Below are 24,902 nucleotides of genomic sequence, written 5' to 3'. Positions count from 1 at the left end.
CCAACAAATACGCTCCATTGCTTCGCCAAATCATTTCTGATTCAGCAGCAATGAGCATGTAAGTTAGGTCAATGAGGTTGTCGTCATGATTCATCATATAATACTTTCTTTTGAACTCATTATATGATTCAGGAAGTGACTGCAAAACCCAATTCACAGCCAACTCATCTGGGAATGACACACCCAACATTATCAACCTATCAATGTGTGATTTCATTCCTAGAACGTGGGCACACACGGGTTTACCATCTTCATGTTTCATTTCCAATAGGGCTTTAGTGATATTGAACCTTTCAATTCTTCGATCTTGTGGGTTGGGGAGAACAATAGGAGGAGGAGGAGGAAGTGAAGCATGATTTCTCGTTCCTCGATTAAATCGTGGAATACCATCTTCATGTGGAATGCTTGTTCCACGGGATTTGGGAAGACCATAGTTGTCGAACTTTGACATCTACAAAACGGGAGAAAACAAATTCAAGTTAGTTGATTGATTGAGTCCTTAGTAAATCACCCAAATGAGATACTAAGGCTAGGACCCAACACAATATTCTACAACTCGGGAGAGGGATGCCGTAACCCTAATTGCAAAATATTTGAAGGTAAGTGAATGACGATTCACTAATTTCCACCACGAAAAAACGAAAAAGAATTTAAGTTTTAAATCTATGAAAACTCCTAGATCCTTTGAGATTCATTGAACTTTCAATGGCATGTTTAAATCTCGATATGCCCCTCTTGTTTGTGACTGGGATGCCGAGGATCACAAAGCGGGTGTGAATAACCATGCAAACTTACATGGTGCCATCACATGTTACAGTCACCTATTCGATGTGCCGGTAAACCACACACGCTCCACCGAACTATGACAAACATTGAGTCACCCTTTGCTACCTTTGCTTAGACCCATTTAGTGTGTCGGTAAACCACACACGCTCCACTAACGTCTTCGCAAGGGCACAAAGTGTAATTTCATGGAATTGCATCAATTCACTTTTGCCTAAGTAACTAAGATTGGGAATTTTGAAAAACATTTAGTTACTTTTATAATTCATTATACTTATAATGGAAGGTTTCGTCCTATCCTACCCGTTCGGCTAACGACCCTCCACTAGTCAAGAGTGCGGTGGGTAAGAGTGGATACCTATTCAATCGCCATTTTATAGGCAATTTCCTTAAACACCCCTTATAGACCAGCTTCGTGAATGAGGCCTACTAACGGTAAGACTGACTTTTACTCATACATATATATATATAATGTTAGACTTTTAATGTTATATATAGTATAGGGTGTATTTTATACTTTCAAAATACTAGGTGGTCTAATTTAATAATTATACTTTTAATTCAATTAAATTGTAAACCTAAACTTTTATGGATTTATTAAATCTCTGTTAATTATACACCTTAATTAATTAATAAACCATAAGGGTGTGATTTGAACTTTTTCAAAACTATACTAGAGTTTTAGAATTTAACATTCCTAATTAAACTTTTAATTAACTTTTAAATTCCAAAACTTGAGGGCAAGTTTTGAAACATTTCAACACATTAGGGTTTAGAATTTAAATATTCATCAAAATTAAACAATTAATCAAAATTTAAATTCCAAAACTTGAGGGCAAGTTATTGAAACCTTTTTCAAAACATTAGGGTTTTAACTATTTAACTTTCAAAACAACAAAACTTTTGGGGTTCAAATTTAAACTATAAAAACTAAAGGGCAAAATATGAAACTTTTCATAACAACAAGGATCAAATAACAAATAATCTAAACTAACATTTAATTACATAATTATCCATATTTGATTTGTTTAATGATTTCTTGCAAAACAATTTATCAATTTACTCAAAATAATTAATCAATTATCTTATAAGGAAACCATTATCTTATTAATTGATAAATATCTTCAATTAGATCAAAATATAGTCAAATATATCATATAATCGGATTAATATTGATCTAACATGATAAGGTAACTATCCATAAGCAAAAACAGCAAGCAATCCCGAAGTACCCTCCATCTGACGAGCTGACTCGTCGAGTCAGGCTTGGACTCGTCGAGTCACCTTGGACTCGGCGAGTTCAGCTATGGACTCGGCGAGTCCAGCCTCCAGAATGTAAAAAATCGAATTTTTCAGTTACAACAAGCATCAATACAATAGAAACCAATCATGGCTCTGATACCACAGATGGGTTTTGGTCATAAGACATCCTATGTGCTCATACAAACCCTAATGCTTGGATCTAGGTTTCTCTATTGTACATACTTTGAATCCAAGAATATAAACCCTAATTCTAGCATATGGAAATCAGAATTCACATGTAAATAGGTTTAAGAACATACCTTGATTGTTATATAGCAATAACAATCCAATTCCTCCTTGTATTGACCTTGGAAGGCAGAGAGTCACAAGTGTCACTCCTCTAATGGCTTGCAAACACCATAAACAAGTGGAGAAGGTATAAAGAGAGAGGAGGGAGGTTTAGAATTCGTCCTTAGGACTTCTTGGGAAGGGTTAGACGAATTCCTATGCCTTAGGGGGTTTATATAGGTGTAAAGATTAGGGTTTTAGTCATTATCCTTATCTAGTTGCTTGTCCACCAAGCAACCATAAGATAAGTCCTAGAAATCCTTATCCTAGTCAAATTCTAAGGGATTTACACCTCAAATTCGTTCACCATATATATAAGATAATCCTTACCTTATTTTGTAACTATCACATAATTACAATTTAGCCCCTCTAGTTTAATTAATTACACTTGATCACAAAATTAATTCTTAATTAATTATTGATCAATATTAATTAAACAAATATGATTTCTCCTTTAATATATTATTCTTATAACATATTAATAAATCATAATAACCTCTCTCTCTATTTATTTCTCCAATCAAGTTGCTTTGGTGAAGGCAACCCAAAAGGACCATGCACCATCGGGTCAAGTACATACCAAAATAGTTATGGACTTAGACACTAATCCAACAATTCTAACCTGATGGTTGATTGGGTATGCTGTTATTATATTTGTGTTGTTTGCTATGTATTTGGTATTTTGGGAACTCAGTAAGTTTTGGGCGTACATTTTTGAATTATGTTTCAGGTACTTCAGAGGATCGCGGGAAGGCACAAGCATGATCGTACACATCCTTATGTTTTATTTCACGACTTTAGGATTTCTCTGATGTTGAATTTATTCTGAAAACAATTTGTAAACAATGATAGTTTTTGAGTAAATTTTAAAAATTTAAATTTTTGAGAATTTTGAAAATGTTACGTCGGCTTCGTGCACCCCTACATTTCAGACTTATATGTAATTTAAAAAATACAAAATGAAGTTATTTTGTTTAATATTAAGTTAATTGGACTCCATTTTCAAAATATTCCATATGTTAATGTGTAACAACATTTAAAATTAAACAATTACAAAGTACTTAACAGTCAGCACATTCCGAGAAGTTAAGATTCGTTTTAAGATATTATTTTCAATAGATGCATTGAACCTACAAACAAATAGTTGTAAATACCCATTAATACCCATTAATGTTTTCTTTTCTAACCGGCAAAACTTTTGTCCAATGGTGATAAAATTTATATTGTAACTTTCTGATTTATCAAATTTTATTACACCTACGCATCCAATCCATTTCACAACAACATCCTTCACACCTTCAATAAAAAATCAAGCTATATTTTAATGTTTTCTGAATTGTCTTTCTTCATTTCCTGAAAGTATGCTCGTCGTGTTCCGGCAATGTCTTTTCTTGTAAAAGTTCTATACATTTCTCACTTTTTGTTTTAGTATACATGTTTTCTTTTGATTTGTTGTCTTTTGTAACGTTTGTAGGTATGAAAGTTATGTTTTGCTCAACCAGAAACGCGTTTTGGAATCTTGAGTGAAAACAGTATGGCAAAGTGGGAGGACCCCATTTCTACACTGACATATCTTTGTGTGGGAATACCCCATTTCTACAATAACATTTCTATGTGGGTTTCATTATTCTATATGTCTGTTTGTGCCTTTGGTTTTATACATTTACTAAGGGATGGGAAGAATTTGTGTTAACTCTATGACTATGTTCAAATGATATTATGATTTCCATTTATTGTTACAGAAAGAAAAATTATGGATTATCAAATCAAAAAGGAATGAAAAACATATCAAGATCTTCAAATGAAAAATTTCTCTGCTACCATGTTGTAATAGAAAGAAAAGATTTAGGAAAGATTTTGTCATGTTGTATTGAATATTGAAAAGAATATATACAAGAGGTAAGAATACGCTGTCTACACTATCATACTCCTAAGTCCTAACAACTTGAGTTAACTAACTAAAAGGGCTATCTCATGCACTAACTATGATTAACAATATAGTTGACCATATAAATAAGATACTAATATATACCACTTACAAATTTTGGGGGATAATTACAATGACAATTCATCAGCACCAATGAGTAGAATAGAGAGGCTCATGAGGGAAAGAGAGTTAAGAAAGAAGAACAAAGCTTCCTATTCTAATGAAGCTATTGATCTTGAACCACGCTTAAGGGAAGGTGATGACTATATGGAACAATATCTCAAAGGAGGCTCTTCTGCACGTGATGAATGGGAAAAGCCAGATGAAGGACTGTTTAAAGAACGGCTATTAGTCGTTGCTAATAGACTTCCAGTGTCTGCTGTTAGGACAGGAGAAGAGAGTTGGTCACTGGAGGTTAGTCATGACGAATATGTTAGTGCTCTTTTGGGTAAGTAATTAAAATTTGCTTCTTCAATTCTTTTTCTCTCCATAAACACATTTTTTATTATTGAAACGTAAAATTTCTATTATTGAAGGTGTGAAGGATGTTGTTGTGAAATGGATTGGATGGGTAGGTGTAAATGTGCCAGATGAACTTGGGCAGAGGTCACTAACGAAAGCACTGGCTCAGAAGGTACTGAGTTCCGAAGTTCTGACGTTATTGAACTTTACATAACAAAATGATTGGTTAAAATGATTAGTTGTGTATATTGATGTAGAGGTGCATACCAGTCTTTCTCGATGAGGAAACTGTTCATCAATATTATAATGGTTATTGCAAGAACATATTATGGCCTCTTTTTCATTATCTTGGTCTTCCCCAAGAAGATCGTCTGGCTACATCCGGAACTTTCCAGTCCCAGTTTGACGGATACAAGAGAGCAAATCAAATGTTTGCTGATGTGGTGACTTTTCATTATGAAGAAGGTGATGCTGTTTGGTGCCATAATTACCATCTTATGTTCCTTCCCAAGTACCTGAAAGAGTATAACAACAACATGAAAGTTGTATGGTTCCTTCATACACCATTCCCATCTTCTGAAATTCACAGAACATTGCCTTCTCGCTCTGAGCTTCTGCGTGCAGTTCTTGCTGCTGATTTGGTCGGGTGTGTTTGTAATTTGCTTAGTACTTTAATTATTCGATAATGCCAATACCATTGTGCTTTTAGTAGAAGCTTTAATCAAGGTGATCATATCACGTGTCATTTGTTGTCCAGTTTCCAAACTTATGATTATGCAAGACACTTCGTGAGTGCTTGTACTCATATCCTAGGAGTGGAGGGTACACTTGATGGGATAGAGGATGAAGGGAGGCTTACACGTGTTGCTGCGGTGAGTTTAAGTTGAGTTTTGTTATGTAAACAGTTGCCTTACAATTGTACTCATAAATTGATCTTATTTGACTCATACTTGTGTTGTTTTATATATTTTTTTTGAACGCTAAAGAAAAAGTAGATTAAAAAAATCATATATGTAACATTCTAGTTTAAGTCATAGTCATTTTCTCTAATGTGGGTTCTTTATTTGGTGGAATAACAGTTTCCTATCGGGCAAGATTCCAATCGGTTTATCAGTGCTCTTGAAGCCCCTCAAGTCAAAGACCACATAAAAGAATTGAAGGAGAGGTTTTTTGGAAGAAAGGTAATTCTTACTTTTCTTTCTTTGTTACTTTCTCTTGGTAGTTGTGACCGCATTATTTTGATAGTTGTGACCATACTCTCTTGATAGTTGTTAAAATTATTATAGCTATAATTTTTGTATAGTAATCTTGGATCATTACTCATTATGAAGCAAAACTATTGCTAGGGTATGCCCTAAGAGCACAGCCTTAACAAAAATCATAATACACTAACAAAACTAATGATATTTAAACATGATAAAGTTAACTTAACATCTATAAGTACAAACATCTTACCTTTCTAGTCTCGATCTTCAGTATATTCTCATTAGTAGGCATGAAGGCGTTAAGAGGGGACAAAGTAAGCAGCTGCACAAGATCCAATTTTTTTATTATATATTCTATATATTTTTATTTAAAAATAAAAATTTATAATAACAATAAGAGTCATTTTATTCTAGCTTGTCCTGGGCCTTTGAGGATTTTTAATTCCTTAAGACCGGTCTTGTTAGTGGGTGATCCTCATGGTGATAGGTAGCTTTCGTATATACTTCTCCACCTTGAAAATATTTTTTGGCATCTTTAATTTTGGTCTCATGAATCTGGGCCTTATTCATAATGTTAGATTAGATTTCTTGCCTTATTTTAAAACCCATTATTTATCTTCTCAATCGAAGTAGATAGCTTCTACATGCACAAGCCTAGAAGTAGTAGACTAAATGAATTTTCGCGTGTTCTTGCTTGATGGGTATAAGGTCCCGATATTTGGATTATGCAACGATTTGAAACTTGATTTTTAATGTAGTGCGGAATTGTCTAGGATAACAATCAAAGAATGTAAGTATTGGAGCCAATATGAGGGGAACAAAAGGCACATGAAGGGTGGACGATATTTGGGTTAAACCAAACAAGACGGAACCATGATATAATAGAATCACCCATTATAATATAACACCATATATAGTAGTAACAATAAATGGAACAACGCTATTGTGGATTCGTGATGGATCCAAACGTTAACCCACGACTAGCAAAATATATTCTAACAATACAAAGTGCATCAAAAAATGTCAAACACTTCTTCCTTTAAACAATTGAAAAACCCAAAAAAACTAAATATAAATAACCTAGGATGTTGAATGAATATAATAACACAAAAGACACGAGTTTACATAGTTTTGCAATCGGTGAGATTGTGTATATCTGCAAGGAGAGATGGATATTTGTATATTAATAATCGGATGGTGGTTACAAAAATCCTTAATAGAATATAAAATGGATATACAAAATATTGTAATCTTCTACAAATCTTCAGTTGGAAACTAGGTGAAGAAGTATGGCTGAAAAATTATAATCTTCTATAAATCTTGGGTTAGAAATTGGTTCTACACCCTCATCAAAAGATAGGACATGGTCGCGACATATACATGGTATGCCAATATCACCCCAAAGACCATAAATGTGACAGTATCCAAGAATTCATTATTTACAATACTACGACATCATTGTGATGAAAAGTCTCGTCTCCAAGTCATTGATACATTGAAGACACAAGCCACACAACATGTTATGATGGTCGAAATGGGACGATCAATATTGAGCCTTGCACATTATTCTTCACACAACTTTTATAATTTTTCTTCATTGAATTTGCATTATAAATGTTTATTCGTAAAATACTTTCCATATTATGTTTAATTTAGTTTTCTATGGAACATAAAATACAATTGAAAAAAATAATATATTAATATACAAAATTTACAATATAATGGATTGAAAATTAAAATCCATTATCAATTTAAGTAAAATGCAATCAAATTTTTTTATACATAAAACCTTCATTTTTACTCCAAAGTGCATTTTTTTATAATACCAAAAGATCACACACACACGCACACATACACACACACACACACATATATATATATATATATATATATATATATATATATATATATATATATATATATATATATATATATATATATATAATATCATAAATATCTATTAATAACCGTAAGTTAAAACAAATAACTTTGAGTTGTAGTATTTAATTAGTTTAAATTTGAAACCATAGACACACATAAATTAGAAAACTCTTGAAATATTGTAAGTAATTAGGTTTTAGTAGAAAGATTATTGAGTTTTTGTAGAAGTTTCAAATAAATATGACATAAGAAAAATTGATTCTATTATAGTATAGTATATATATATATATATATATATATATATATATATATATATATATATATATATATATATATATATATATATATATATATATATATATATATATATATATATATAGGACTAAAAGTCGAGCTCATAACAGCCATATCTTTACAAGATTGATTTACATGTACACATTTTTAAATCATAACACATGTAGGGAAATGTTTACTTTTATTGGTACCTTTTACTGACATGTACTTTTATGGGTAATCAACAATTTTAATAGCTATTTACCAAAAATAAAGATCCTATTTCCTTCCAATTCAATAGATGGAGAGAATTAAGTAACTCCAAAAGTTTTACGTACACCATTTGTTCTCTACATGTGGTTCCCTATGCCAATTTTCACTCATTTTATATGCCTCTTAAATTGATATATCATCCATACTTGTATCTACTCATCATTTACCTTGATATTACATTTCTACTCTACCAACTAAATCATTGACACCCTTATACGTTCCTGACTCCACATTTAACACTTTTTAGATGCTTCCCTACCATATCTAAAACTATACATATTTAGGCACTAATATTCTCCTTTAGGTATGGTGATCTTATTGTATACATAAAAAGCATTGTCATTTTCTAAAGACTTTAATCAAGATTATTATATTGACTGTCAAATTTCTTTTACTAGTATTTCTTCAATCACTTATATGTGTAGGCTACTTGCCATTACATATACAAAGAATTGAAAATCAAATTCGATGGTGTGAAAAACATAGTTATCAAGAGCAATATTTCTAAAGAAGAATATTTGAGAACTCCTTATAGTGCATGTAACATGGTGATCTTTCACCCAAGTTTTTTTTAAAGTTCAAACACTTTCTAACGTGATTCGTTAGCGGAAGACTTATTATAATTATTTCAAAAACATCACCAATGTTACTTTTATTTCAAAACAAATCCATCAAAATTTAAAGTTCACAAAAACATAATGATGAAAACCCAACATGTCCAAATACTATCATATCTAAAGATACTAAGACTACCTAAAAAATCTCCCATCCTCACCAATGCATTATGTCAAGCTACATGTTCCAATACATAAAGAAAACCAATAAGTAAAGATCAAGTGTTAGCATAAGCTTAGTGAGTCAATTACAGTACAATATTAGAAGAACACATGTATCATAAATGGATTCACACAAATCATCCACACACAGTTAAAGACTCACAAGCAAGACATGATAACACACACCACATATGAACACAGGTGTAGCTCAATTTATTTTAGTTCTTCTTTTAGAGCTACTTTTATTACTTACTCTCTTCAACACCGCTGTAACTAAATTTATTTTAACTATTCGATGCTTTAATATTATTATATAATATTTTATTTCTCCATTATATTTTAAGAATTACTCACCGCTCACCACCGATGCAACTATTAAAATAATACTTCCAATTTTGGGTCTATTTATCCATCGCAAACCCCCAAGGAAAGAACCCCGTTTGCTACTAACGTGACCGACACAACCCAATGCACTAGGTGAGACGCGACTCTCACCTGTAATCATTGCCCCCGGTGCGATGCGCGCGCTACTCCGACAATGCACATTTAAAAACATGTGTTGTCGTTAAGGATTGGTAATAACAATGCCAATCCCACAACGTTGCACCTCCTAATCCCATGTGATGTTTGTGCTGGCCCCACCATTTGACCAACATCACTCTAGTCCATCAACCGTTTAGATCATGTCTCGAATGATCTCCTAAAGAATCATTCGACACCGCTTTGGCTTAATCTCTTTTTTCGTACGTATCATACAATCCACCGAGTCCCTACAAAAATCTGGATAGGGTATATACCTATTTCTAGGTTACTACCCTTAACCCCTGTTAGTGTAGTCCCCTTTTTAATTTAATATTAATTAATTAGTTAAGGAGTTACACTCTCACCCTTTTCAAGTAATCATGTAAATATTATGAATTTTCTTTATTTTAAATATTACCTCTTTAAGGGTTCATTTCATGCCAACATGTAATTTTATGTAGTTATTACATTTTACATCACACACCACTTTCATTCACAACACCTTTTAATGGTTTACAACACTAGCATGCTTGTCCTAAAACATTTTAAGGAAATATTTTCAAACAAGTGGAAACATATTTACAACACACAATATTCATGCACAACTCTCAAACTAGCATGACTTTAGCTCACATCTCACACCAAACAAAGAGGAATATTGTAAGCAACATCCTAGATACTATTACACACAAAGCATTTCAACAAAAATAGCACAATACTTAATCTTAAAAAGAGCACATGTATACTAGATGATTAGATTCATCCCATTCCATCTAAGATATAAGATACTCCTAACAATCTACTTTTAAAAACCACAAAGTTTACTCACCGGTGCAAAGATGTAACCAACCCACACTCCAAGTCTTCTAAAAAGTTAAAGTATCATCCTTGCCCCTGTTACATTACAAACAAAAGGTTATTGGAGTTCTATAATGTCAAAGTTGAAATATCCATAACCTAAACAAATAAATCAACCATCAAACAAAATTCCCTGATTTGGACCTAGAAAAAGCAAACTATTTAGAGCTATTTTAGCACCATTGGGACCTGTAAAAATGTTATTTTTATTTCATATTATAGAAGTTCAGAATTGTAGCTTTTCAGAAAGTAATTCTAAAGGTCCAAACGGTTTTTCTACAATTTGATATGATCTTTACAAAACTGCCTATCAATGCTGCTATATTCTGACTAGATGATGAAAAAGACAATTTTCACCACCACACCCCTCCATCTCCACGACCATCATCTTCATCTTTTCCTGTGGCCTACCCCCACTGTCGGCATTGCTGCCTATATTGTCCTTCCTATCAACCCATCGTCGACCATAGCTTTAGATTAATGAGCGTGAACTTTATCTGGGTTCTCTAAGTTCATCTTCTTTCTCTACCTGCATCTTCTTCCTCTACACGCTTCTTCTTCTTCTTCCTCTAGCTATAAATCCGACGACCTCCTTATCAAAGATGTATCTCTAGGTAGAATAGGTCCGATGACCTTCTTATCACCATCGACCCTAGCAATTCTGACATCAGTTTGGGGATTTTATGCACAATCAAGAACAAACATGGATGCTAGAAGGTGGGTTTGACAAAGATGTCATGTCTATTAAAGAATACAAGATTTTATAGAATTTATATCGATTGAATGGAGAAAGAAGAAGCAGTGATGCTATTGGTTCTGATTTGGGGTATCGAAAACGGCGTTGGTTGATTACTTGCTAACCTCCATTCATCCACACTGATGTTCAGACCTAAATTCCCACCTGATGAGTTTATTTGATGCTAGTGTCAGTGAAGATGGGTGAGTCTTGATTTTAGCCCTATTGCAAAACAATATGATACCCTTTGTAAGGAATCACCAAGAAGGTTATCGGAGTACTAATTCTAGAATAGAATTGAGTCAACGAGGTAGTATTTTCACATGAAATGCTCATACTCATATAGGTCATCATCAGAATATCTCCATTGTGATGACGCGTCTTCATTGTAGATCGAAGTTGAAGAAGATGTCGATAATAAAACTGCAACTCTTCCATGGAATCCTGCAGAAGCAGGCGGTATTTGTGTGTGTGTGTGTGAAAGAGAGAAAGAGAGAGAATGGATTAATATAAATATACAAAAAGGAAAAGAAAAAGAAATTAAAAAAGAATCATTGAAATTGCATATCAGTCATTTTAGGTTGTACGTGGACCAAATCCACAGATAATAGAGTTTAAGAGGACCAAATCCTTGGAAAGTTTCTGATTTTTTAACATCGATGCAACTCGAAAAGATTTTGGATACCATCCAAAGTTTTTTGCAAACCATAAGGACCAAATTTACAGTTTTTTCAGTTTCCTATTGTGACTTGCCTTTGTAGTGGTTGGAGAGGTTATGATCGTATTGTAAAAGTATATGTGGGATGTCCACCGGAAAGGAAAGTGGTGGACTTGAGATGAAGAAAGATAACCGGGTCCTAATAAAAATAAATAAACAAATAAATGAGTAAACAAATTATAGAAGTATAAAAAATATACTATATGTTTATTTGTAATATAGTCATTTTAAGTTTGCCAATTACAATGATCAAAACAAAAACCATTAAAAAAAATACGGTTAGTGAGATTTAAAAATAATTGGATCCAAATGCATAAATTACTTTAACCCATAAGGACCATCATCGTTTTTTATCTAAAGGTAATATCACTACAAAATTTCCTATGATATTTAAAATTAGCTCCTAAGTAAATGTTCATCATCAAATGCCAATCAAGTAATCAATTCTAACCAAATGGCTTCTACATAGCAGCGATAGCTATGTATTCTCCACTCCTTGAGGTTAAGAGTTCAAGTCCCATCTGGGACATAAATGGAATTAGGAGTAATATAGGAGTAGGTTTGATTTGTTGTTCAAAAAAGTAATCAATTCTAACAAATACATATTTTTTGAATTATGTTGTCATTGTTCTCACAGGTGTTGTTAGGTCTTGATGATTTAGATATGATTAAAGGTATTCCCCAAAAAATACTGGCATTTGAGAAATTCCTTGAAGAAAATCCAGTTTGGCGTGATAAAGTTGTTTTGCTGCAGATTGCAATACCACCAAGGACTGATATTTCTGAATGTATGTTTCCATGATATCGTCGTCTACACATGCACACGCGTACTCAAACACACATACACACATACACACACACACACACACACACATATATATATATATATATATATATATATATATATATATATAATAATAATAAAGATCATCCAAATTAATATGATTCAAGATAAGTCATTTATCTTGAATCATATTCATTTAAAACTCTCAACACTTCAACGACCTACTAATTAACCGTAACATTAATCTATTTTAATACTAAAACTCTTTAACTTTCTACCAATTAACCATTTTAACTGATTTTCTTGATAACAAATTTTATATTTTATCAAACTTAATTATGGTATTTAATTGGTACATAGTTCTACCTAATTTTCTTAATAACATATTTATATTTTAACAATTTGTATAGTCTCTAAATATACATTAGCTTTATTTTTATTGTTTTACAAAAAAATCAATTTACGTAATATATATATATATATATATATATATATATATATATATATATATATATATAGATTTAATGTAGTAAAACAATATATAATACATTTGGTTTCATTAATTATTTATTGATTTTATTTTTGTGTTGTAGAATTACAATCATTGAAATTATTGATTGTTAATAAGTCGAGAGTTTATAGTTGATATGTAACTATACACATCATATGTAATGTTTATATATTTATATATATATATATATATATATATATATATATATATATATATATATATATATATATATATTATCAATTTTGTATAGAAATAATAAATATATTATATTAATTTAGTATACAAATTTAACAACAAAGTTATTGTTATATTAAAAAAAACATATATTTATAAATAATTCAATTATATAGGTGTTTCTGCACGATGCGTGGGCATTCGCCTAGTTAGACTATAAAAATGTCATTTTCTTTGGTAAATAAATACAATCAATATATTTAGCAGTTCTATTTTGTTCCTGATTATAAAGACTTTCTGTATGTCATTCACTACATTTACTTCTCATTATCGTCATGATATTTGTTTCATGCTAATGCATCATTCATTCCTATATGTTCATTTGCAGACCAAAAACTCACAAGTCAGGTTCATGAAATTGTGGGAAGGATAAATGGTAGGTTTGGGACATTAACAACCGTTCCTATTCATTATCTGGTTAGCCTTCTACTTTATTAATTAATAATGAGGTTATATGGTAATTAAACACACACACACACACACCCATATATATATATAGTTGGGTTCAAATGTTTTCGCTGTCTATTGTGTGCATGTATGATTAATTCTAGACCAATCATTTTAGTTATTTTAAGAAAGTAATTAATTCATATAAAATGCTGAAGATGTAATTAATATCTATTATATCTTCAACATGTAATATGCATTAATTACTTTCTTAAAATAACTAAAATGATTGGTCCAGAATCAATCATACATGCATACAATAGATAGTGAAAACAAAATAACCTAACCATATATATATATATATATATATATATATATATATATATATATATATATATATATATATATATATATATATATTAGGAATAATTTCAATAAAGACACTAACAGATTGAGAACGTGATAAAACTATTTTTATGTTATTATTCTATTATGAATTTTCTAGGTGTAATATTATATTAAATTCTCATGTGAATCTGATTATTCATATATTCATTTTTATGTTATTATTATGCTATAAATTTGCATATTTATATTGTTCTTGTAATATCTCGGGTAAATTACACCAATTAACTTGGACCGTCCCTCGTTTGGTTTAAATTTGCACGATTGATCCCTCGTTAATTTAAATCTGCACAATTCATCCTTACCCTCACATAAAATGACTATATTGCCCTTGTTGTTTTATTTTGTTTTAATAAGAAAAACAAAAACTAAATTTCAATCCTGTATTTTTCCATTTATTAATTATTTCTAAACACTTAAACCTATCACTCCCACCCCATTTACCAACAAATACCCTAACTCTTCAATCCCTCTCTTCATCGTCCCTCACCTCCCTTTGAAATTAGAATCCGGCCACCGGAGATACAAGGACCATCGGAAACCCGTTTGATCGCCGCCACGGACCACCACCTCACTTTCCTTGCTATATTCATGTCGGAAATAGCATCACCACTTGCGATTGTTGATTTAACACATCCACCATCGACCTTCTTCCCCCTCCCTCTCTTGATTTTTCTTGTACCAAAATCTCTGGAACATTCCGCCAATCTTCTCCTCTCCAGATACTCAGATTTCTGTTGTTCCGTATACCCAATTCCACTGCTAACAATCACCCCTTTCTCCACCATCTTCTCCTCCATATCCACCATCCAGTACACCACAAACCTCTGTAACTAATTATATACACCAAAAATCTATTAACCCCTAATTTCTTCATTCCATCACACACACACACACTTCACCTGAAACACCTCACCTCTGTAAGCTCCATCCTTATCGAGTAAGATTTGGTGAAAAACACCAGATCTGGTATGGTGAAATTGTATGTCAGTAGATACCTACAATATGAATTGCCAATTGAGTTACCTCCGTAGCCATGGATGAGAACAAGGTTTGGTTTGTTCCAGTGGAGGTGGTTTTCCACTCATAGATGGTTGCCCTCCCCTTTTTCTTCTTCTCCGATAAGCTTTCTATTTCCCCACTTTAGATCATCTCGCCTTTCTTCTCCGGTGATATGGGTCCCTCTCTGACCCTTGTGACCTAAACAGGTAAAACCTAGTAGCAAGTTGCAGATTTGTTAAGTTGCAGGGTTTTAGGTTTCAAACAATTGAATTTCTATTTTTTTAAGGTTTATTCTTCTTCAAGGGATGACGATCGGTGTTGACGGTGATGTCGGGGATTGGTGTTGGTGGTGATGGTGGAGATGAGACGGAATGAAGAAGAATAAGGGAATAGACGAGTTATGAAGGTGCTTAGGTTTAGGGTCCATTTCTTTTTTTAAAGGAAATAAATAATTATTTTTTATAATAAAAAATCAAAAAATAAATAATAAATATAAAATAAATCAAAAAATAAATAAATAAATAAGGGTAAAATGGTTTTTTTATATGAGGAGGGACTAAGCGTGCAAGAAAAAACACACCGAGGGACGATCCGAGTTAATTTTTGAAAATAGGGACTAAACGTGCTTTTTGGCATATACACGAGGGACGATTGGTGTAATTTACCCTAATATCTCATATGAATATTAATATATGATTATTTATATATTTATTGCTAAATAACAACATAAAGTTTTATATAAAAAATTCATTGAAATATAATAATAATATAAAAATTGTGTTTTCACGGTCTCAATGTATTTAGAGTTTTTATTATTATATATATATATATATATATATATATATATATATATATATATATATATATATATATATATATCGAAATAATCAATGAATCAGATATGTGTACATTCCATACAAGAGTTGATGGAAAGTTTATGACTATAATATGATAAAATAAGAGACATTAGTCTCAGACCATCACATGATATTTGCAGGATCGCTCTATTGATTTTCATGCTTTATGTGCACTCTATGCCGTCACTGGTACTTATTTCCTCTCTGACTTCTCGCAGTTTATATGATCTTTGTGTTCTGTTATGTGTCGGCCGACCATAAATGTTTACCAGACTTCTTTCGGGGTTCTAGTAAATGGTTCCCCTGTTACATTTAGATTTGAATATATATCAACTACCGGAAATATGCTTAGTAAGAACATAAAATAAATAATAAAACGTGCACACAAATTTTCATATGTAAATGGTTCACCAGTTACATAGGTGCTTCTAACTTTCCAGCTTTCCAAACATGAAGATTGCTGAAATTTTAATGGCAAGGGGGACGTATGAGGTATATGTGTGTCTTAAAACACGCTAAGCTTTTGCCATACTGAATCTATGATGCTATTTTGGTTTGAGAAAGAACTATTGTGTCCTTATTTGTATGCAGTTCATTCTTAATTAAATGGAAAATCATAAAACATTCAAATGAATACATCAAAGCAACCATCACTGATAATATGTTTCACTCTGCCAGATATTGCACTTATCACACCTCTACGGGAAGGCATGAACCTTATAAGTTACGAGTTTCTTGCATGCCAAGATGCTAAAAGAGGAGTACTCATTTTAAGTGAAGTAATTATTACTAATCTTTTTATAAAAATAAAATTCAAGATTTATCATCATAAGCTTCTGTTTATATCTAAATCTCCATTCTTCTGGTACACCTGTAGTTTGCTGGTGCTGCACAGTCGCTCGGTGCAGGAGCCATACTTGTTAATCCTTGGAATATACCCGAAGTTGCAGCTTCCATATACCATGCTTTGAATATGTCAACTGAAGAAAGAGAGAAACGTTATCTACATAACTTCTTACATGTCACAAACTACACTGCTCAAGTATGGGCCGAAACGTTATTAAGGTAAGTTTGGGCTTATAACAATAATTAGGTGAAGAAATGAAAAACGCTCATATAAAATCGTCATTTGAATTAGATTGTGAATAACCTGCTTTTGATTGGATTTGAGATTTAAAGGTTAAAAATTCTTTTAATGTTATTTAGTGCACTGAACGATACTGTGGTTGAAGCACAGTTGAAAATTAGACAACTTCCACCACTGCTCCCAGTTGATGAGGCTATTGAGCGATATGTCAAGTCAAGTAACCGACTACTAATATTGGCAAGTCTAAACAATCTTCTAATAGTTTGATTGTGGCATTTTCATTTAGAATGTATAGGAGTAAAATTTTCATCAATTTCTAGTTTGATATATTGACATTTCGACACCAAAAAAAACTACAGGGATTCAATGCTACTTTAACCGATCGAGTTGATACACCTAATGGATGTCAAGGCAATCAGATAAGAGAAATGGATCTTAAATTACACCTAGATTTGAAAGAAACTCTTACAAGGCTTTGTGGTGATCCAAAAACAACTATCATTATTCTTAGTGGAAGTGGCAGGGCTATATTGGACGAGGTACGACATTTTTTGTATATCTATTTGGGATCGAATACCTTACTAAGAATCTAAGAAAACAATATACAATGATGATAGTTTCAAATATATAATAAAACAACACATCAATATTCGAGTGCATCGGTCTTTCAAATCTACCTCATGAAAGTTTACATCATTAATATTAACGATAGGTCTAACATATCTACAACCAAGTCATATACCTATAGTTGATAAGATCATATTGTTGTATTTAAATTTTGTTATCATTTACTTTGTAAACAATATATATAATGCAATATACAACACTCCAAACCATTGGGGATTCACAAATCATATCTTTATATGGTATCAACCTAATTTCCTATCCTTCTTTTTCTTTTATCAGCCGGCCCTATATCTTCTTCCTCTCAATCATGGTGATCGGATCTTCTTCTTCATCTGATGCCTCCCTCACTCTCAACACCATTCTTCACATGCTAACAATCAAATTGTCTTCCACCAATTATCTATTGTGGAAAAAACCAGATCACCCCTCCTATGAGATCAAATCCATATCAGTCATATAGATGGGACATCCATGGCTCCTGCTGCATCACTTGTTGTTGAAGACAAGTCTTCACCAAATCCTCTCTACATTGTTTGGGTTGAAGTTGATCAACATTCCATGCTTATCATTCAAGACTCACTCTCTGAGGAAGCCATGGCAAAAAATTTGGGTCTCCTCACTGCACGAGAAGTCTGGACAACTCTATAGTCATCATATAGCCATGATTCAGTTGAAAGAATGCAAAATCTTCGTGATTCCTTATGTCAGATTCAAAAAGGTCGTTATCTGTCTCTAAATTTGGAAGAATATATAAGTCCATTTGTGATCAACTTGCAGCCATTGGGCAACCAATAGATGAAACAGATAAAGTTCATTGGTTTCTATGTGGCCTAGGGCCTTCTTTTGAAACTTTCTCAGCCGCTCATCGTTCTTTCAATCCATGCCCACTTTTTCGTGATCTTCTTGCAGTTGCTGAAGGACATGAAATCTTCCTAAAATCTATACACGGTTCTTCTAGAACTCCTCCTATGTCATTCAACGCCAATACTACTTGTATCATCGCTTCCTTCAGTGATAGTTCCTCTGCTCATAGTTCTCGTGGGGGTCGATCTGGTGGCAGGGGATGTGGTCGGAGACCACCTGATTGCTGACTTTGTAACAAAGATGGTCATTGCGCCTCTCAATGCCCAAATCTCTCTTATTTTGCATCCCGGAGACCATATATTGATGCACAATTAGCACATGCCTTTTCTGCCAAGTGTAATACCCAAGATGTTCCTGCATCAGACTGGTATGTAGACTCTGGGGCGTCTGCCCATATGACACCTTCAGCCTCATAATTAACCACATCATCTCCTTATACAGGAAATGATCATGTCGCATTTGGAAACGGTAACATTCGAAACATCTCATGAATTTGCAATGCTTCTACTACTAAAGATACCAATCTAGCAAATGTCCTTGTGGTCCCAAATTTGACTAAAAGTTGACTTTCTATAAGCAAGTTAACATCTGATTTTCCTATTGATGTTTTATTCTCTAATCACAAATTTGCAATTCAAAAGCGTCGAACAAAGGAAGTGCTAGCAACAGGCAGGGCTGAACATGGTCTATATGTGCTCGAGCATGGTCATAAAGCTTTGGTTTCTCAACTTACTTCGAATAGGCTGCGAGCATCATACGAGCTTTGGCACAGTAGACTAGGACATGTTTATTTTTTAGTTATTTCTTTATTACACAAACATGGTCATTTATATGTTACTTCTCTTTTACCCAAACCTGGTATTTGCTCCTCATGTCAGCTTTCCAAAAGTCATAAGCTTCCATTTGCTATAAATGAAAAACGCTCTTTACATCTTTTGGATACGATACACTGTGACTTATGGGGCCCTGCACCTATTGCTTTTACTGACGATTATATGTACTATGCCATTTTTGTTGACTATTTCTCGAGGTTTACTTGGTTTTATCCCATGAAGCTCAAATTTGAATTTCCTTCCATTCTTAAAAACTTTATGTTATTAGTTCAAACACAATTCTCATGCAAGCCCAAGGTTTTTCAAAGTGATGGTGGGAAAGAGTTTCTCAATAATCAAGTTCAAGCTATATTTTCTGACAATGACACTCATTATCGATTTTCCTATCCCTACACCCCGTAACAAAATGGTAGGGCTGAACGAAAGCACCGTCACCTCACTGAAACAGGGCTTGTAATGCTTTTAATTGCAGGTGCTCCAGCTTCCTTGTGGGTTGATATATTTAGCCCCGTTGTCTACATGATCAATTGACTACCGTCTCCAGTCTTAGAAAACAAATCACCGTTTGAGCTTCTCTTCCACACTCAACAAACCTTTCAAGTCTTCCATACCTTTGGTTGTCATGTGTTTCCTTATTTACAAAGCTACTCGGATCACAAGCTCTCTCCACAAAGTATCCCGTGTGTTTTTATTGGTTACAGTACACAATATAAAGGCTATCGCTGTCTTGACATGACCACCTCCAAAATTTTTACTACTCGTCATGAAAAATTAGATGAGACCTTATTTCCATTTACCAGAAGCACTTTACTGATTGCTAATGCTACCTTGTTACTCTCTACCTTTGAAGAAGTTGTTTCCGTGTCTCTGCCAACCGCACAACTCGATCCAACTGATATTCTATCCACTTCTGTTTCGCTGGGTCCACATTCTAACCCATGTCATCTATGTCCGAATCTAATACAGTCCATTCAACAGCCACCAGTCCATGTCTTAGTACCTGACTCGGATCCAGCTTCACCGGTTCATGCCGCTCCAGGTACTCCTCCAGTTACAACAACATCAGCTCATCCCATGCTTACTTGTGGATAGTTTGGTATCACCAAGCCTCGTCTTTTTCCAGGTTTCACATCTCTAAAATTGAGTGCTTTACATGCTGCCCTCCTTACTCATAAAGATCCTAAAGGATTAGGTTAGCTGCTAATGCACGATGAACTTCAGGCACTCAAAAATAACGACACGTGGGATCTTGTACCTCGAACTACTGCCTCCAAATTTTTTTGTTGTAAATGGGTCTTTCGCACAAAGTATCGCTCTGATGGTTTTATTTATTGATATAAAGCTCGCTTAATGGCTCAAGGCTTTAATCAAATTTCGAGTATCGATTTTTCACACACCTTCAGTCCTGTTGTTAAAGCTTCCACCATTGGCATTATCTTATCTATTGATGTACATCAAAACTGGCCTCTTCACCAACTTGACGTCAACAATGCCTTTCTCAATGGCCATCTAAGTGAAACCGTTTTCATGGAGCAGCCTCCCAGGTTCGTTGATTCCACATGCCCAACTCATGTATGTCGTCTCAAAAAGGCTTTGTATGACTTGAAGCAAACCCCAAGAGCTTGGTTTCAACGTCTTAGCTCCTTTCTTCTTAAACTTGGGTTCACATGTAATCGTATTGACCTGTCCTTGTTCATGTTTAAGCAAGGTTCTCATCTTCTTTTTCTTATGGTTTATGTCGACGACATCATTCTCACAGGTAATAGCAGTGAGTCTATCACCACATTTAGCAATCGTCTTCATAAAGAATTTTCTATCAAAGATTTGTGTCAGTTAAGCTACTTCTTGGGTACTAAAATGCTTTATACTTCAGAAGGATTATTCCTTACTCAAACAAAGTATTCACCGAATATACTAGCTCGTGCCGGTTTATTGGATGGGAAACCAGTTTACACTCCTCTTGCCACATTTGAACCACTTATTGCTTCTGGAGAACCGTTTCATGATCAAACTCTCTATTACTCTTTAGTTGGTGCCTTGCAGTATTTAACGATTACTCGTCCTGATCTTTCTTATGCTGTAAACCAGGTTAGTCAATTCCTGAACGCACCAACCATGGCTCATTTCCAAGCTGTAAAACAAATTATACAGTATGTGAAGGGCACTGTGACATATGGTCTTACTTACAAGCGGTCACCTACTATTCCTCTTGTTGCTTACTCTGATGCAGACTGGACTCGCTGCACAGACACTTGATGCTCCACGTATAGCTATTCGATCTTTCTTGGTGGTAACATTGTTTCTTGGAATGCTAAAAAGCAACATACCATGTCACGTTTGAGTCGTGAATCATAATATAGAGCTATGGCAAACACGACATCTGAACTTATTTGGATTACTCATCTCTTGCGTGAGCTTCATATCCCTATTTTTTCACTGCCTTAATTATATTCGGACAACAAGAGTGCTATTTTTCTGAGCCAAAACCCAGTTCCTCATAAGCGTTCCAAACACATTGATCTTGACTATCATTTCGTAAGAGAGTTGGTTACTTCTAGCAAATTGCACACTCAGTTTATTCCTACTACACAGATAGTGGCAGATCTTTTTACCAAAAGTCTTCCTCGTCCTCTATTTGAACATTTTCAATCCAAGTTGTGTTGAACTACCACCTTCCATCTTGAGAGGGGGTATTAACGATAAGTCTAACTACCTACCTATATTTAATAAGATCATATTGTTGTATTTAAATTTTGTTATTTTGTACTTTGTAAACAATATATATAGTGCAAAATACAACACTCCAAATCATTGGAGATTCACAAATCATATCTTTATAATTAATAATATTTCAAATTACAATAATCAGAACCCACCAAATTATAACACTACGGATTTGATTTTATGATTATTAATTTAACAATCTTGTACTGATATTCTCAGAATTTTGGTGAGTACAACATGTGGTTGGCAGCTGAGAACGGAATGTTTTTGCGATCCACTAAAGGTAACTGGATGATGACGATGCCTGAACATTTAAACATGGACTGGGTTGATAGTATAAAGGTACGTAGCATATTTAATTCTAGGTTTACGTTGTCCATATGGTGTCATAATTGTATTTTCATCTTTGAACTCCATAATCTTTTCACAGCATGTTTTCGCGTATTTCACGGAAAGAACTCCACAATCCTATATTGAGATTCGTGAGACATCACTAATTTGGAACTACAAGTATGCAGGTATGCATCCAATGTACATAATGTTGACTATATTGTCTCATTACCACTCAGCTATATTTGTTAACGTAAAATATCTTGAAGAAAAAACAAACCTTTCATGAAACCGAAATGAGAGTACAACAAACATATATAGACAAAAAGTAGACACGACACAAATACTATTGATCATCAAAAGCATATAATAAGTAACAACTTTCTGTGAAGCTAGATGAGCATAAATTCAAGAAGAATAGGGAAATTACACGTAGACAATTGGTGGCAAGTGCCATTTCTAATATCCAAAAGGAAAAATATAGGGTATTTACCACCACCAATCCATGCATGTTCCCAGGGGTTAATTGAGTACATAAATATAGGTATAAGTCATTTTTAGTCACTTAAACTTTTGAGTTTGTGCTCGTTTAGTCACTTAGTTCATTTTAAGTTTTAAAAGTTCACCGAACTTTTGGTTTTGTGTTCATTTAGTCACCTAACTTTGGGTTTGGCACTTAATTTTAGACTTTGTGCTCATTTAGTCACCTAACTTATAAAATTATGTTTATTTAGTCATCTAACTTTTAAAGTTGTGCTCATTATTATAACTTTATTTTAAAAGTTTAGTGACTAAATAAGCACAATTTAAAAAATTCGGTGACTAAATTAACACAGAGTTAAAAGTTAATTAAGTGACCAAATCAAAAGTTAGGTGACTAATAAGCACAAAACCAAAAGTTTTGTGACTTTTTAAAACTTAAAATGAGTTCAACCATCAAATGAACATAAAACCATAAGCATAAAACAAAAAGTTAATTGGCCAAAAATTACATAAACCCATAAATATATTGTTAATGTTTTTTTTTCCTATTTTTGTAATTATTGCGCGTGAGATTAATGATCCTGACCAATGATCATTGCAATAAGTATCATGCAGTTAATGGTTTGTGAATGCAGATGTGCAATTTGGGAGGCTTCAAGCCCGAGACATGCTGCAATATCTCTGGACAGGTTCGATATCTAATGCCTCAGTCGATGTTGTGCATGGTGACTGTACTGTCGAGGTCCGACCCTTCGGTGTTACAAAGGTGTTTCTTTCTCTCCTTTTCAGCAACAATGTGATGTAAATATGCTGGTTCTCATGGTTGCTATCATAAACATATATTTTAATCCATGTTTCTTAAATGGATCTTTCTTCATACAAACAGGGTCTTACCATTGGTCGCATTTTAGGAGAGATTAATTATTGCAAATCTATTTCCGCGCCAATAAATTATGTCTTATGCATTGGCCATTCTCTAGGGAAGGTATATGCTCCAACATCGATCTTAACTAGTTTCTACTTTGTATGATATTGTGTTTGGAGACGTGTATTATATAGTTTTAATCTTTTAAAGGTATATATTACACAAAAAAAACCCTGTATATATAGAGTTTCTCACACCGGAAAAAAAAAGTGTTTTAAACTTGATCACGTTTACAGGACGAAGATATTTACACAATCTTTGAGCCCGAGTTTCCCTCAAGAGACATTAGCATTCCAAGACTGATTCTAAGTGATACAACAAATCCTTTTGGTTCCAGGAAGTTTGGGAGAAATGGGTCTCAAAAGCTTACTCATGAACCAGATTTGGAAAATAAGCAAAACAATAATAATGACAGTGACATTAACAATGTTGTTGAGAATGGTAACAACAGACAATCATCACCATTCCTTAATAAGTTAACATGGAATTTACTTGATCTAGAAAGGGACAACTATTTCTCATGTGCGGTTGGAAAAACACGTACGAAGGCCCGCTACCTACTCCCAACATCGGATGATGTGGTCTCCCTTCTAAAAGGCCTTGCTCAGGCATCATGAACATTTATGAGTTTATGTAATAAGAAGAGCTTCGTATATAGTTCCATAATCAGGGAAATATTGCGTCAACGAATGGGTTTGTGTAATAATCTGGATTTCGCTTCGGGATAACTCATAGATACTAATTTCAAATAATACACTCATCTCAAGGGAACGTTATATTATTATTATTATTATTATTATTATTATTATTATTATTATTATTGACTTGTTCACTTGTTACGTGTG

General features: G+C 33.4%; 1 protein-coding gene across 1 annotated transcript; it reads left to right on the top strand.

Moving 5' to 3' along the window:
* Positions 1-4,420: 4,420 nt before the first annotated feature.
* LOC111908530 (alpha,alpha-trehalose-phosphate synthase [UDP-forming] 1) lies at positions 4,421-24,877 on the top strand. Its single transcript, XM_023904348.3, has 17 exons — positions 4,421-4,748; positions 4,837-4,934; positions 5,020-5,408; positions 5,520-5,634; positions 5,842-5,943; positions 12,642-12,792; positions 13,862-13,950; positions 16,325-16,373; positions 16,863-16,963; positions 17,062-17,249; positions 17,391-17,508; positions 17,631-17,810; positions 22,539-22,661; positions 22,750-22,837; positions 23,768-23,898; positions 24,019-24,117; positions 24,294-24,877. Exons 1-17 carry the CDS (start codon positions 4,454-4,456, stop codon positions 24,672-24,674), a joined length of 2,697 nt encoding a protein of 898 aa, XP_023760116.2. The 5' UTR covers positions 4,421-4,453; the 3' UTR covers positions 24,675-24,877.
* Positions 24,878-24,902: the final 25 nt, after the last annotated feature.

This window comes from Lactuca sativa, chromosome 6 (genome assembly GCF_002870075.4).
Source record: "Lactuca sativa cultivar Salinas chromosome 6, Lsat_Salinas_v11, whole genome shotgun sequence".
NCBI lineage: Eukaryota > Viridiplantae > Streptophyta > Magnoliopsida > Asterales > Asteraceae > Lactuca > Lactuca sativa.
Note: the sequence above shows the minus strand (reverse complement) of the source record. Positions and strands in the feature narration are given on the sequence as shown.

What these genes read in the sequence shown, in the direction of transcription:
- LOC111908530 (XM_023904348.3), top strand. Translation starts at nt 4,454, where the DNA reads ATGAGTAGAATAGAGAGGCTCATGAGGGAAAGAGAGTTAAGAAAGAAG. An exon ending in CTTGCTGCTGATTTGGTCGG is followed by an intron (nt 5,409 to 5,519) that starts GTGTGTTTGTAA and finishes TTTGTTGTCCAG; the next exon opens with TTTCCAAACTTATGATTATG. An exon ending in GAGTACTCATTTTAAGTGAA is followed by an intron (nt 16,964 to 17,061) that starts GTAATTATTACT and finishes GTACACCTGTAG; the next exon opens with TTTGCTGGTGCTGCACAGTC.